The sequence below is a fragment of the Acomys minous genome (assembly GCF_964271855.1).
Source record: "Acomys minous genome assembly, chromosome: 15".
NCBI classification, from domain to species: Eukaryota; Metazoa; Chordata; class Mammalia; order Rodentia; family Muridae; genus Acomys; species Acomys minous.
Genome location: NC_140497.1, coordinates 17,038,568 through 17,052,196, shown reverse-complemented (window position 1 = coordinate 17,052,196; position 13,629 = coordinate 17,038,568). Strand labels below are relative to the sequence as shown.

The 13,629-nt window shown below is 43.1% G+C and overlaps 1 protein-coding gene across 1 annotated transcript; it reads right to left on the bottom strand.

Moving 5' to 3' along the window:
• Positions 1-1,059: 1,059 nt before the first annotated feature.
• On the bottom strand, positions 1,060-7,138 carry THAP1 (THAP domain containing 1). Its single transcript, XM_084758648.1, has 3 exons — positions 6,799-7,138; positions 4,033-4,228; positions 1,060-2,672 (listed from the first exon to the last, which is right to left on the bottom strand). The coding sequence occupies exons 1-3, from the start codon at positions 6,867-6,869 to the stop codon at positions 2,304-2,306; spliced, it is 636 nt and encodes a 211-aa protein (XP_084614774.1). The 5' UTR covers positions 6,870-7,138; the 3' UTR covers positions 1,060-2,303.
• Positions 7,139-13,629: the final 6,491 nt, after the last annotated feature.

The following is a 13,629-nucleotide window of genomic DNA, read 5'->3' as shown; positions in this document are numbered from 1 at the left end:
TTTGAATAATACGAAGACAATCTTTATAAAGTGCACAAAAACATCACCCCAACAGTAGCCCCAGGATTTGGGGGGTTGTGACAGGATGGCTTAAGAGTCCAATGACAGCCCTGGGTCCATAATTCAAAGCCAGCCAGAAATACAACGCCAAACTGTGTCTCAAAAACAAAGGAGCTTGGTCAAGACACGAAGGCGTAATTGCAAATGTCTCTAATCCCAGCACTTGGAGGCAGAGGCAGACAGATCTCTGAGTTTGAGATCCAAGCTGCTCTGAGGTCAGAAAAGGGCATCTGATCTACAGGACCCAGTTACAGGAGACTGTGAGCGCCATGCGGTTGCTGGGAATAGGGCTTCAGAGTTTTAACTGTTAACTGTTCCATAAGTAGCTTGGGTTTTTTGTTGTTGTTTCTTTGGTTTTTAAAGACAGGGTTTCTCTGTGCAGCTCTCCTGTGCTGGAACTCGCTCGGTGGATCAGGCTGGCCTCAGAGATCCACCTGCCTCTGCCTCTCAAGTGCTGGAATTAAAGGTGTGTGTCACCACCGCCCTGTAAATGGTTAGGGTTTTTGTTTTGTTTTGTTTTGAACGATCTATTTAATGTATATGAATGCTGTCTGCATGTACACCTGCAGCCCAGAAAAGGGCACCAGATCTCACTATAGATGGCTGTGAGCCACCATGTGGATGCTGGGAATTGAAATCAGGATCTCTGGAAGAACAGCCAGTGCTCTTAATTGCTGAGCCATCTCTCCAGGCCCTGTAAGTGTTCTTCTAAGAACTTATGACTACTAATAAGAACACTTTGTCCAACCATATAAATATTTTAAAAATTAATAATAGGGCACCAGGCTTGGTGGCACACGTCTTAAATCCCAGCTCTTGGGAAGCAGAGGCAAGCAGATTTCTGTCAGTTCTCAGCCAACCTGGTCTATCTACAAAGTGAGTCTAGGCCAGCCAAGGGCTGCACAGAGAAACCCTATCTCAAAAACAAAAAAGAAAAAAAAAAGTGTTACCTCTTCTCAGCATGGCAGTCAGTCAGAAAGGAAAGGCAGAGCCACAAGATAATTGAATAGCATATCTTTAATACTGTCTTTAAAGGTCTGCTACTCCTCAGCTACAGTGTACTCTGAAATAGAAAATATGGTTCTTCTAAACCTAAATAGAGAATTCTTTTATCAGCCATTTGTCTACTCAGAACATATTTTCATTTCAAATATATATAAGCTTTCTCAGAACACAATCCACAGTGTGAACACAAACCACAATATTTAAGTCTCAGCACTCGAGACACAACAGGTTACTTCTGAACTTAAGCCACTTGAAGTAAATTGGATATAATTTCTAACTGAAGGGTGAAAAATAGTTTTTAATGCAACATCTTGACCAAAATCAAACAGTTATACAAATGAAACTACTGAGATAATTTGTCAGAGGTCCGAATGCAGGTTTAACTACAGCTGTGGAATGAGATGCCTTTGGCTAGGGGGTGATGAGAGCCCATTAGGAACCAGACTCCAATTTTCATCGTTTTAAAAAGTGTGCACACACACTACTGCACAAGTGGGGGACCGAAGACAACGTCGAGGAGCTGGTTCTCTCCTTCCACCTTTCCCTGGGTCCCAGGGGTTAGACTCAGGTCGCCGGGCTTGCATGACAGGCATCTTCACCCTCCGAGCCATCTCGCCAGCCAGTGCCCAATATTCACATTTCTAATTTTATAAAGCTAGGGACTATACAGACCTACTTGTAAAAATCTACTCTATTAACTTGGATTGACTTGAAGACAGCAAAATATTGTTTCCCTCAAATATTAACTTGACAGTTCATGTTTGACAAGTGATTGAGAAAAATAACTGAAGCTCTGACTATAAATACAAATGTGTACATACATCTCTATATGCTGAGAGGCTGTGTCCTATGATCTCAACTTCTGATTTAAATTATAATAAGTTATCTCAATAAAGGCCTTTAATGCTAATTTTTAAACTTAAATCATCTTTTCTGCACCATTATCCTCTTTACTTTTTGTTTTTACATTATTTCTATAAATACTCAAATGAAAAACAGTCCACCTTGAAACCAATACACATTATATTGGCAGTCTAAAGATTTTTTTTTAATATTTTGTTAAAATGTAAAAACTCTGAAATTACAAACAAAAAAATTACAATTTTACAGTATATATCTAATTTATTTTAAAAAAATATTGTTTCTTTTTATACAAGTAATTAGTGCTAGCTTTTCAAACGAACTCCTGTGCGCAGGGTAAAGGGGGTATGCAGTCTTGTGCCACCGATTCATCTTTTTCAGGCTGGTACTTCAACAATTTCGAAGTAGTCATGTGGCAGGATCACATAGCCCCTTTCTGACGCGTCGTCTTTCTCTCTCTGAAAGTGCACAACCTCCTTCAGCTTTTCCAGCTGTCTCTCCTGCCTTCGGCACCGCTGCTGCGCGGTCTTGAGCTTCTTCCTGAGCTTTTCAACCTGCTGCTCCAGCTGCAGGATCCTCTTCCTCTGGTGCATGGTATCCTCCACAGTGTAATTGTGGTCACAGAACACTGAGAGGTTGTCGGGGGTCTGGAGAGGGGGCATCAGCAGGCCAATGGCAGCATCGACCTGGGACGCAGGGGGTGAAGGAGGAGAGGGAAGCTGTTCTTGGGATTCCAGATCTTCCTTCTAAAACAGCAATGCACACACACATGAGCTTAGTGACGGACAGCCAAAACACCTGCAGTTTCAGCCAAAACACCTGCAGTTTCAGCCAAAACACCTGCAGTTTCAGCATTAGACTTTTTTTGTCACTTGATGGTACAGAAATATTCCAATATGAGAAAACATATCTTGAGGGTGGGTTTTGCAGTCCTCCCATGGCACCAGGACTTTTAGGCAAAGCTCTCTCTGACTAAAACCACATCTTCCAGGCCTAACAATTTCAGCACTAGGTTTTGACTTGTTTATAGATTTTAATTACAGGGTCTTGCTATGCAGCCTAGGTAGGCTGGTCCAGCACTTGCGCTCCTCCTACCTTTACCTCCAAGCACTAGGATTACAAGCAATATACAGCCATGCCTGGCATCAGTTTGAGGTGATTTTTGTTAGCTTTTAGGTTTGGGTATTAGGGGAGGGGTCCTCACAGTATCATCCAGGTTGGCCTAGAAAAGTATAATGTTTACCAAACTAGCCTCAAACCTGTGTGCCACCATGCAGGGCATTTTCAGTCCTAATTCAACATTTCTATTTGATATTAAAGTGAGATTTGTGAAACAGAAAAGATGTTTTAGTTAGATAGCAGTAAATACTAAACACCTAAAACAAGAAAAATAACTTGAAAATAAACAGTCAACAAAACTTATCAACATATAAATGAAAACATAGAACTATCTTTAACTTACAAAACTAGCCTGGGCTATTTAGTGTGAGATATTTAATACATAGAATTCCATGTTTTTAAAAAGTGTATTTTATTATTTTAAAATTTTATTTTCAATCATGGGCGTGTGTGTGTCTTTGTCTGTCTTGGAGGCAGGGTGGGGACAGTGAGGTGACCAGAACTAGAGTTACAGAACTGGGACCTACCTGACGAGTTAAGAATAGAATTCAGGTCGGCCGCAAGAGCAATACACACTCTTTTTTTTAGACAGGGTCTCCCTATGTAGCCCTGGCTGTCCTGGAACTCACTCTGTAGACCAGGATGGCCTCGTTACTCAACAGATCCACCTGAGTGCTCCCGAGTGCTCCACCACACCTGGTTGCAATACAAACTCTTACCCACTAAGCCCCAACAAGTGGTTCCTGTCAAATGATGGATTTTCTTAACCCTTCCCTGATTTTCCCAAAATTTCCACCATAAACATACTAGTCCCACAAATTAAAATAGCACACAGCCAGTGCTGATGACCCTAGGATCTGGAAGGCAGAGGCAGGAGGCTCAGGAACCCCATTCAGCCTTAGCTATAGAGCAAGCTCAGGGCAGCCTGGCCTGTTTAAGACCCTCTCTCACGACAGGGATGGGAGGGGAGGAAAGACCCAGGTTTACCTTGTCGTGCGGCTCAACACAGAGGAATATAGTGGGCACGGCGTTCTCCTTGAGCAGCTTGTTGTTGCACTCCCTCTTAAAGCAGTCTGGGGTGAAGTGCTCCGAGCAGATGCTGCTGTACTTCGTGGGCTTGAAGTTTTTCCTTCTAACAGCCGCCTCCCACTGTTTACAAAGACTGGGGCGCGTAAGGGGAAACCTGGGAAGATACAATTCATTACTTTACTGTATTAAAAAAAAAAAGTACCCACACTCTCCTGCTCATTAAAGAACCATCTTAGGCCATGCTAAGGAGAATCCAACTGCAGATTAGCTCCTGCATGAAGGTTTACCTTTTCATAATGAAGACACTTGGCAGTTCGGGTAAAATAGCATGTGCCATACAATTCTACTCATTTTTCTAGCACTTTTGTGTTTTACAGAAACACAAAATTGTACATATGTCTGTAATCTTTATATATATATTGTCACTGTGTTTTTCTTTATCAAAGACTTTGTGGTACACTGGAGGGATTAGAAAAGGCTGAAGAAGAATGTCTCAATCTATGTTCCATAACTACTGCACCACACCATCAGGTGTACCAGCCATAACCACTGCACCACACCATCAGGTGTACCAGCCATAACCACTGCACCACACCATCAGGTGTACCAGCCTTAACTACTGCATCACACCATCAGGTGTACCAGCCATAACTACTGCACCACATCATCAGGTGTACCAGCCTTAACTACTGCATCACACCATCAGGTGTACCAGCCTTAACTACTGCATCACACCATCAGGTGTACCGGGGGCCATAACTACCGCACCACATCAGGTGTACCAGACCCTGACCCTGCTTCGTTCATGAAGACCTAACCAATCTTCACGTTAGTGCTTCTAGTGCTTCTCTCTGCGCAGCAGGCTTTCCCCACTGCCACTATATACAAGCTAGGGGGGGAAAGTATTCCTAGAAAGATGTACAAAGCACAGCGGCAACTTCTTATAAATCTTAGTGTCTAGTCTCCTAGCCTAGACGCATACGTTCTGAACTCTGTCAGCGTCTTTGCCATTTACTGTTCTTTTAGATAATTAAAAAAAAAAAAAAAAAGAAGCAGCACATTAGCCCTTCTTTTATTTTTCAATATCCAGCACCTTTAACTAGTCTCCATATTTTAAAAGTCCCCCTGCCATCTTAATAGAAGCGCGGGGAAGGGAGGTGGCCAGTGCAATGCACACTCCTGACCCCATTTCCGGATCTATTCCTACACGCCAAGGATGCATGAATTTCAATCAGCCAGGAAGTAGTGTTAGGATATATTCTACACTCTTCTGTTAATATTAATAATTAATATTGTTATATTTAGTAAAACCTTATTTATTCATTAGTCAATAGTTTCGCCAAATAACCACACACTGAAACTAGGACTCATTCAATTTAAGCACAGAGGCGAACATAGTAACTAATCTATTGTCCCACTACAGTTTGTCTTCCTCCCTTCCTCCCAGCCAAGGTCCCGGGTGCTTTCGTTATCTTCTCTGTTATCTGTCCACTCTCCCCGTCTCCTTCACCTTCCCTAGCCCCGACATCTGGCCTCAAAACTCCACCCCTTTCTCTTCTGCCAAATCCCAAGCTTCAGCATTTTTTTTATTAACCAATCAACTTTAAATGAGGGGGAGGAAGGCCCTTGCTTGTCCCAGCAAGAACCAGATCTTGATGGGCCAGTAATTAGCATTAAAATACATAGCACCAGCCCAGCCCCCAACACTTCCTAGAGAGAAACAAACCATCAGCCCATTAACCTCACTTTCTACCAAACATCCCTTAATAAACACAAACAGTAGCCCCCTCAAAAAAAAAAAAAAACCAAACCCGAAATCACATTTTGAAATTTGCTTCTGTAGTCGTTTTGTTATGGTCCATAATTTACCAGTGGATCTGATTTCTCAGCTATCATCCGCATACAGACAGGAAATTCTTTCAAAAACATAAAACTTGTAACAACGAAATTGGCTACTTAAAAATGTCACATTTTGTGGGCCGTTATCATTGCTAACAACTACCATCAGTAACGTTAACCGTTCCGCTCCTCTACTTCCAAGAGTGTATTTTTTTCACCCTGGGATTATTGTTTGCGGTACCTACTGCATGAACTAGCACTGATAGCTATAGAAAAGGCTGGCATTAGCACCCACTAACCTTTACTATGGCAACTGAATAAAGTGTGTATTATCGTCTTCATTATTATTGTGTGTGGAAGGACTAGTGTTCATCCCGGCAGTATCAAGAGCTTCCTCTAAAACTCAAGAGATCCTTAAATTAGGCTGGTTCTTTGAAACTAGGTCTAAACATCCTCCCTGGCATCATGGTCAGAAGTTGACAGAGTTGTCGCGCCTCCTTGTAGCAACAGGAGCAAGGTCTGAAAACCGTCTTCATCCTAAATTGTTTCTATTCCTAGTTCATCCCTGGGGACCATTTCCACAGCTCGGCGGCTCGTGACGAAATCCGGAGGGCTGCGAGAGGCCTCTAGGCGTCGCTCGCACGCCGGAAACCGTGCAAGGGAGGGCAGGCGCGGCCGCAGCCTCAGCCGAGCCCAGCCAACGGAGGCGCCGCGCGCTGAGGACGCGCAGCCATGGATCCCCGCCCCCGCCGCCCGGCCCCGTCCGCGGCCCGAGCCCGCCGGCCGCCCCGCCTTCCCCAGGTCTCGCGCGGACACGCGCCGGGCTCCGCCTCCGCCCGCCCGCGCGCCCCTCGCCCCGTCCGCGGAGCGCCGCCAGTTACCTACTTGTGGAAGGAGACGGGCTTGTCCTTATCGTACCGGTTCTTGCAGCCGTAGGCGGAACAGGACTGCACCATCCTTCTGGCCCTCCACACTTCCCTTCTGCCTGGGAGGCAGGTGAAGGGGCGGTCGGTGTCGCTGCGCTTGGCTTTGACACGCTCGCCGCTTTTCCGTGGCTTCGGTCAGCAGTTACGGTGACGATTACCTCACCGTGGGGGGCGGGGGGGTGATTGCTCTGTCCGTGGTGGTGTTTGCTTTAGCAGAAAGACCACAGCTGTCGCCCGTCTCCCATCTTCAAGATGGCGGAGGCAGCTTCAACCTCACCTCTCGCGAGGACTTCGCTCGCCGTCTCTGATTAGCCGAAGGTAACGTTCCCAGGGAAGCTGACCATTGGCTGAGGCTAGGCGTGTCCCTGGGGCGTGGTCAGCAGTGCGGAAGTGGGTGGGTCCTCCGTGCTTTGGCTAGAAGATAGCGTGTATGTTTGGGAAGCCAGTGGGTCTTGAGGTGAAGGTGGTTCGTTTGTCCGTCGCTTTCTGCTGCCTGTAGGGTGGAGAAACCTAAAGGAAACGTGGGAAATAGCTCATATTTTTACGAACCTGTGATCCGTGTACAGCATCCAGGTGGCCGTCTTTTAGACAACGAGGACAAATGCACATTCCGTTTCTTCTAAGTTAAAGCAAACGCACTACTGAACGTTTTCTTTCGTGTCGTGTCTGTGCTGAAAATTGCGATCTGCCGCAGCGATTTTTCATGCTGGAGAGAAGTTTTACATCTTTGACCTTCTAGTTTTGAGTCTGGAGTGCAGGCTCCCCTATGAACTTCTCTAGCCTTAAATACTGCTTCCCTTAGGGATCCATTTATGTTTGCCATCTCTACAGCACTTTTGATTCTTGAACCTACATGCCATCATTTCCTAGCTCATTTACTTCAACGTACGTGGACTTGCTTTCCGAGTAATTATGTGAGTCCAGGACAGCCAGGGCTATTACACAGGGACAGAGGGAGGGAGGGAGGGAAGGAGGAAAGATGCTAAATTTTAATCAGTAGTGAGATAGCATCCTTATAAAGGAAGGGGATTGTCAAGTTACAGCCACTCTACATATTGAGACACTGTCTCAGAAAGGTTTTACAGGTATAAAGTTGTTAAGCCAGGCAAGGTGGCACACACCATTAATCCCTGCACTCATGCGCAGAGGCAGACGAATCTAAGTTCGAGGCCAGCCTGGTCTACAAAACAAAACCTTGTCTCAAAAAACCGAAACGAAAACAAACCAAAATATTGTACTTGAAGTACACTTTATTAACAAGGCATGTTTTTGTCAGCTGTTGTAGACATATAAGGATGTCTTATAATAACTTACAAGAGAAAAAATGATCCATCCGAATTTCTACGAAACTGCTGTGAGCTGTGCCTCCCCCAGAATCACACATTGAAGCCTATCATCTTTTGTAGGTAGAGGAGAATGGAAGGTAATTTAGACCATGGGGTGGAGCCCTCTTGAAAGATATCAGGGCCCTGGTAAGGCCCAGGAGCAATCTTTCTCCCCCATGTGAGAATACAGCAACAAGCAGGCTGTTAACAGAGCCCAGACATATTGGTAAAGTACCCCAATGATGGTGTTTGTGTGTGTGTGCGCGCACTCATGAGTTTATGTGTGTGTGCACTTGAATGCAGGACCCCAAGGAGGCCAGAGGAAAGCATCAGATCCCTTGGAGTGAGTGACAGACCACTGGGACTCGCTGTGTAGGTGCTAGGAAGCTGAATCCTATGCGAGAGCAGTAAGCACTCTGGTGACTGAACCATCTTCAGTCTCTAGGGTATTTTTGATACAACCTTCAGGCTTGTTAGACCAGACTTTTCAATGTAAACACAAACAAAACAGCTGTAGTACTACGATAAAGAGAAAAACTTTATGTGGGATTCACAAATAGGCTTGAAGACCCAGAAAATTAGTGTACGTTTTATATATAAACACACATGATAATGTTATATTTTAAGGATCCAGCACAACTGACAGTGGCCACTTTGGTTTTAACTGCCATCTTGTCTGCCAAATGACCCTAGCATGCACTCCAAACCATAAGGCATAAACCAAAGTTGTTAGATGTCAGATGTTGGCTTATGCTCCAAGGTAGAAAGAATACTTGCCTAACCAAACAGGCTTTGGCTTTGATCTCCAGCACTATACCACTAAAAGTAAGGGAAAGGAAAAAGGTCAGTCTATCTTTTTATACTGGCCATTGATAGATACTCAGGACTCTTTAAAAACAAAAACATCATTTTTTTTCTTTTTTAAAAAAGATGTATTTACTTATTTATACAATGTTCTGCCGGCATGTGTGCCTTCCCGCCAGAAGAGGGCACCACATCTCATGGTAGATGGTTATAGAGCCACCGTGTGGTTGCTGGGAATTGAACTCAGGACCTTTGGAAGAGCACCGAATGCTCTTCACCTCTTAAGCCATCTCTCCAGCCCCTACTCAGGCTCTTTTAACTGACAATTTGGTGTTAGTAATTTACAAGAAGGCCAAGTATACTACCTCTGCTAAAAGCCACATTTGTAAAGCTTACCATCAGCCCTATTCTTTCAGGGATGCAGCTGTCAAAGGGTACTGTTTTTCTGATTTTCTATTTTTCTCCCTGAAAATTTTTGTTTTTTTGAGGCAGGGTTTCTCTGTTTAGCATTGGCTTTCTGGAACTCTGCCTTATGAGTGCTGGGATTAACGGCATGCACCACCACCACTGGCTAAATTGTATTTTTTAACTAACTGGTTTGGGGATGTAGTCCTTACTTGGTATCCGCAAGGCCCTGGGTTTGATTGCAAGCATAGTAAATAAGCTAATTAAAGTCCAAATTATTTGATGTCGGTGGCCTTAGATAAAACATTTTTTGGAACAAGAAAGATATAGTAGGAGACAAAGAAATGACTGCTGGAATTTGTCCTTTTACCTCCACAAGTGCACAGTGGTGTGCATGTAACATACAATAATTTTTTCTTACATATATCCCTTAATCTTTTCCTACCTTATGCCATATATCTTCTAAAAAGAATTCTCTGAAAAAGGTAAATGTGACGGTACTTACCTATAATCCCATCGGAAATAGAGTCAGCAATTCAGTGCCATCGAACTAACCTACATGCTGAGCTTGAGGCCAGGAAGGACTAAAGATCCTGTCTCAAAGTGGGGATGGGGAAGAGACATTGTAGTCTCAAAGAATAAAGCCTGCACTGTAAAGGACTTTGGCAGGTAATTAGTTTGTATTTTGAGGCAAGGTCTCACTCTGTAGCCCAGACTAGCCTCAAACTTGCAATGATTTTCTTGCCTCTACGTCCATCAAACCTGAACTAGAAGGAATGTGGTTGGCACACCTACTTTCATTTAGGGATGTAAGACCTATCAAGACGCAGATAAGGATGACAGTGGCTGGTAACCCAGATATGCATACAGTTAAGGAGTGACTGCTTGAAGCCAGTATTAATGCCAGGGCATGGTTTAGGCCCCTGCTGGCAGGCCTCAAAAGCTTACTGATCTGATGCTGGTAAGCCTTAATGTCTAAGAACCAATTCCAGGTTTGTGGACTACTGGTTGGCAAAGTGGGAGGGGTCTGGAGTACATTCAGGGTTCAGAGCTGGGGTAGGACAAGGGGTGCTACTGCACACATAGGGATGCAAAGTCAGAAAATGTGTTATCCAACATACAATTTAAATATACAAAAGGAGGCCACGAGATAAGTAATAAAGAAGTTGTAGGCCTGATAAATCTACTCTCTACCTTGTTTTCCTTATATATTTAGTGTGTGTGTATGTGTGTGTAAGTAACAATCCTCCGCTATCCTCCAAAACTGGGTCTCACTTTGTAGACCTGGTTGGCATTGAACTCAGAAATCTACTTGCCTGTCTCCTGAGTGCTAGGACTAAAGGGGTCTACCATTATGCCTGACTATTATAACATACTTGAAAATGGCAAAATTGTAGGAGAACATATTGGTGGTTTTCTGCAGTTAAGATGATTACCGGGGAGGCAGGAAAAGTGTGAGCAAAAAGGAGTTACATGAAGAATCTTCATGGTGACAAAACTCTTCTACAGAAGTGTTGACTGTAATGGAATCAGTATCTTGGTTCTTACTACAATACTAATTGCTAATGCCAATTACTGTACTGTACTGTAGCTTCAGAAGGCGCTATCACTGGATGAAACTGGGTAAATTATACACAAGATCTTGTAATATGTTTGATGCTGCGTATGCATCAACAGTTGTCTTAAAAGGCTTAATTTTGAAGACTAGACTGTTCTCAAGGTTGAGTTAGCCAGAAGAGGAGACTTTTCTGGATAGACGAACAAACTGAAACCGGGTCAGCAAAACTTGAATGCAAGGATTTGTGTTAGCTTGAGGAATCAGTGGTCAGCCAAAGCCAGTTCTAAAGAGATTCTGTTTAAGAACTGGGCACAGTGGTTCAACCTACAATCCCAGAAAGGTTACCACAAGACTAAGACCAGCCTGGTCTACTTAGCTTATAGGGCTCCATTGTGAAACCCTGTCTCAACAACCAAACAGAAAAAGAGGCACTGAGGTTACTTTAAACTTTTGTATCCAGGATTAACAGATTGCCAGATTAAATAATTTAAGTTTTTTAAAGAAGAAAACACGTTTAACAGATTGCCAGATTAAATAATTTAAGTTTTTTAAGGAAAAAACCATGTTTTAAAAATTTTAAATATCTAAATAGAGGCCAGATGTTGTGACACATGCCTTTGATTCTAGCACTGAGGGCAGGGGCAGGGGCAAATTTCTCTGTAAAATCAAGGCCAGCCAGGACTATGTATCAAGACCCTGTCTTAAAAGGGGGTTGGGGGACAGGGCTGTCAAGATGGTGTACACATAAGGGCACTTGCTGCCAAGCTTGATGACCTGAGTTCAATCCCTGGAACTCACTTGGTAGGACAGAACCAACTCCTTAAGTCTGCCCCCTGACCTCTGGGAGCACTATGGTATAAAAACAGTATACCTAACAAGGTCTGTGGATATAGCTTTGCTGTCAGTATGCTTACCTAACACGCAGGAAGCCCTATGTCCAATCCCAGCATTCCTTAAAGTAGACATGGTGTAGATACTTGTAATCTCAGCACCCAGACAGCAAAGGCAGGAAGAGAGGACACTGTTATCTTGTTCACTTGGGTAGTTCAAGGTCAGCCTATGATACATGAGACTGTCCCAAAGCAAACACAAAGCCAGCCAGGTGGTTCAGCAGGTGACAGCACTTGCTGTCAAGCCTGACAGCTTGCATTTGATCCCCAGGGCTCACCAGGAGGAAGGAGAGAATTCTCTCAAGTTGTCCTATGACCTTCACACACGCCTCCCCCACCACACATTAAAAAAAAAATGTTTATAAAGAAACTAGACAGAAAACTAAAATATCCAAGCAAAGTTAACCTGAAATGTGATGTGATACTGGATGGCGTGATTAAGAGACCCACTGTAAAGCAGTTATTAGATTGAGACTGAAAGTAACAAGATCATTCACTCTATCACAAAGAAAAATGATTATGTTTTACCAGATAACTGGAAAGGATTTTGAATGTTCTTATCAAAAAGAGATATTTCAAGCCAGGTGTGGTGGTGCATGCTTTTAACAACAGCACTTGGGAAAGGAGGATTTGGCAGGTGAGGTCAAAGCCATCCTGGGTTTGAGACAGACCTCGTCTCAAAAAACCAAACAGAAAGATGATTCAGATAATGAATAACCCTTTTTTTTTTCCATTCAAGAAAGCATATGATGGCTATGGAGTAGCCATACGTTGGAAAGAAATGACAGACACTACTACATTACAAAAGTCTCTAGGAGGCACCTTCTACTTTTTTTATTTCCAGGCCAGAAGAGGGCATCAGATACCCTGGGGCTTGAGTTACAGAGAGTTGTGTGGGATATGTGGATGTTAGGAATGGAATCTGGGTCCTCTAGAAGGACAGCAGTGTTCTCAACCCCTGCTCAATCTCTAAAGTCAAAGGTCTCTCCTGTGCTCACACTGTACCTAAACTTTCTGGATCCAGCTGATGGATAATGTTCATCTCCTAAATTGGTCAATGTACAATGTACAAATGTATAAAAAAAATTACATTAATTTGTTATACTGAGTTGAGCTGCAGCTTAAATAACACTGAGTAAATAAATTACAATAAAGCATATATTATTTTGGACATATCTCTATAAAGGAATGTATATGTACAACAATGTACAGACTAGTAAAGAGTAAAATATTAACATGAACATGCAAAGTATTTTAAAAGCCATGTTATATGTCAGTCAGTGGTCTTTAAGAGTTGTAAAGTTTAAAGTAAACAAAGAAATAGAAACATAACACAATTAAAATTTTTTAGATATATTATTTTTTATTCCAAAGAATAAATGCTGCACAGACTCCAAATCACAAAACTTGCAAGAAGCCTCTGATCATCTGCACAGACTCTGTGAGGTAGGCATCTGCCGAGCCATGGGGCTCAGGAAACCTGCAACTGTCTTGAACACTGAGGATGGTGGGTGCAGAAACCCCTATTCTAGTGAGTCCTTAAATGTAACAGTTTCCCTTCTTATCCTCACAGACCTGCTCAAATTACTGTTTGTTCCTGGGCTTGTACCATCTCTTTTGTGACATTTTTTAAATCAAATTGTTGCTTGATTTGTATGACCAGAATAAAGAAGTATTACTATGATGTTTCAAACACTGATTGACGTGACTCTGCTTGTTTTAAATACTTTCTTAATTTGCTTTTGCATTTATCATTAATGATCAATAAAGATGAGGGAATAGGAGGTGTAAAATTCTGATATTAGTAT